This window comes from Pundamilia nyererei, unplaced genomic scaffold (genome assembly GCF_000239375.1).
Source record: "Pundamilia nyererei isolate P.nyererei 1_Seehausen unplaced genomic scaffold, PunNye1.0 scaffold00119, whole genome shotgun sequence".
Lineage (NCBI taxonomy): Eukaryota > Metazoa > Chordata > Actinopteri > Cichliformes > Cichlidae > Pundamilia > Pundamilia nyererei.
Genome location: NW_005187520.1, coordinates 1,384,912 through 1,386,907, shown reverse-complemented (window position 1 = coordinate 1,386,907; position 1,996 = coordinate 1,384,912). Strand labels below are relative to the sequence as shown.

Genomic DNA, 1,996 nt, shown 5'->3' with positions numbered 1-1,996 from the left:
ATATATATATATATATATATATATACATATATATATATATACATATATATTCTGTAACAAATATATGCATGCCCAATGTTTTCTATGGTCAAACCTAAACAATGGGCAGATCGACCAAAGTTTAAACTTGAAATTCTCTGTGGTACTGTTTATCTTTTGTTTCTTTTGTTTTGAAACATTTTTAAAACAAGTCCCTGATGAATTTATCTTTTAAAGAATAAATGTTTCCTTGGTACATTTAGGCAACCATACAGGAACTCTGGTTTTGCTATTGCAGATGACATGATCTGAGTCTCTTTCCTCAGATAGTTGGATTTGGGCTGATTTACGGATTGCTACAGACCTCTACCCATAAGGTAAACAGTCTCATTCATTTTTCAGTTTTTAATTAGAACAAAGCAGATTGCTGATTTTTTTAAGTGTCACTTTCTTTTAAAATGTTTCCTTTTAACATGTTTAATATATCCACATTTTATTCCCCAGCATGCTACCGACCTGTTGTTAGTTAACAAAATATGTTTCAAAATGTTCCTCCAGTTGTTCCTTTTTTCCATAGTATTTTTCGAACTATTTGTCAAGCCTTTTGTTACCTGACCCCAACTGTTTTGCAATGTGTTGCCATTTTTAGTACAGAAGTACAAGAACATGACATGCAGTAGTGTCATATAAACCATTAACAGAAAAAGGTAGTACACAAGCCTTGAGACGACTGTTGTGATTTGGCGCCAGTGTTGGGAAGGTTACTTTTAAAATGTATTCCACTACAGATTACAGAATACATACGCCAAAATGTATTCTGTAACGTTACTCTGTTCCGTTCCGTTACTCAATGAGACTAACGTATTCTGAATACTTTGGATTACTTAATATATTATCATGCTTTTTACAACTACGTGAATGTACTATTGCTGTGTGATTTATTACTGTTACTGAAGGTCCGCGACTCCGAACTGTAGTAAACGGACCTCTGACTAATACGTCGGTTCCGTGTTGGGCTTGTAGCTGAAAAATAGCTTTACTTTGTTGTCTGGGTCACCTTTGCTTGTGAGAGACAGAGAGAGGCGTTGAAAGGCTGCTCCAATGGAACTTATTGTTTCGTAGGAAAACATGAACACAGTGTACAGTCGAGTCTTAATAGCTTACTTACAACTGGGCTCGCCAGGCACTCTTCTTGGCTGCAGTGGTTATTATTATATTTACATGCTTCCAGCTCCCGTTTTTGTTTGATGACAACTCGTACTTTTCCACTCTCCTTTTTCTCCCTCCTCGCGCTCACAGACACATAATGGGTATGGCGATCCATTCTCCCTGCAACACGGACTACACTGCCTATGATGCTACATTCTTTAGGGCTATGCCTGTAGCATTCTGCCTATTAGCTTTACACAACAACAACAACAAAAAGGCGCTTTCTCACCCAGGAAACACACAGTCGCCATGGCAACCATAATGCTGCCGCCTGGAACAACAGAACATAGTTGTCAAACAAAACCGAAACAGTCCTGACCCGCGACAAAATGAAACAGGAAAATACCGCCATGTAATCCATTTATTTTAACAAAGTAACTGTATTCTAAATACCACCTTTTTAAATGGTAACTGTAATGGAATCCAGTTACTCATATTTTGTATTTTAAATACGTAACGGCGGTACATGTATTCCGTTACTCCCCAACACTGTTTGGCGCTATATAAATAAAATGAAATTGAATTGAATGAGCTGGCCTCTTCACTCAGGAATGCTACTTGCTGGGTGGTGAGTTGCAGGTTGGTCCTCGTATGGCCTGGTTCAGGTTTTGAAATGCTTCTTGTGTGACCTATGGTAGCATGGGGGGGGGGTTGGGATAGTCAGTCTAACATGGACCGGACAGTCATGTCTAAAATGTTATTTTGGATGATTGTTTTTGATTTTTTTTTTCATTTGAAGAACAGATTTACGGTGGCCCCTAGAGACAAAGCACGTACAAACTCCAAAACACTTACAAAATCCAAAACA

At 38.0% G+C, this 1,996-nt stretch overlaps 1 protein-coding gene across 1 annotated transcript in view; it reads left to right on the top strand.

The window, feature by feature from the left end:
• The window catches only part of LOC102205355 (tetraspanin-8-like), an 18,186-nt gene that overhangs the window by 1,931 nt on the left and 14,259 nt on the right, over positions 1-1,996 (top strand). Inside the window, exon 2 of the mRNA XM_005742290.1 lies at positions 306-356. Coding sequence (XP_005742347.1) covers positions 306-356 — 51 coding nt within the window. The remainder of the gene's footprint in view (positions 1-305; positions 357-1,996) is intronic.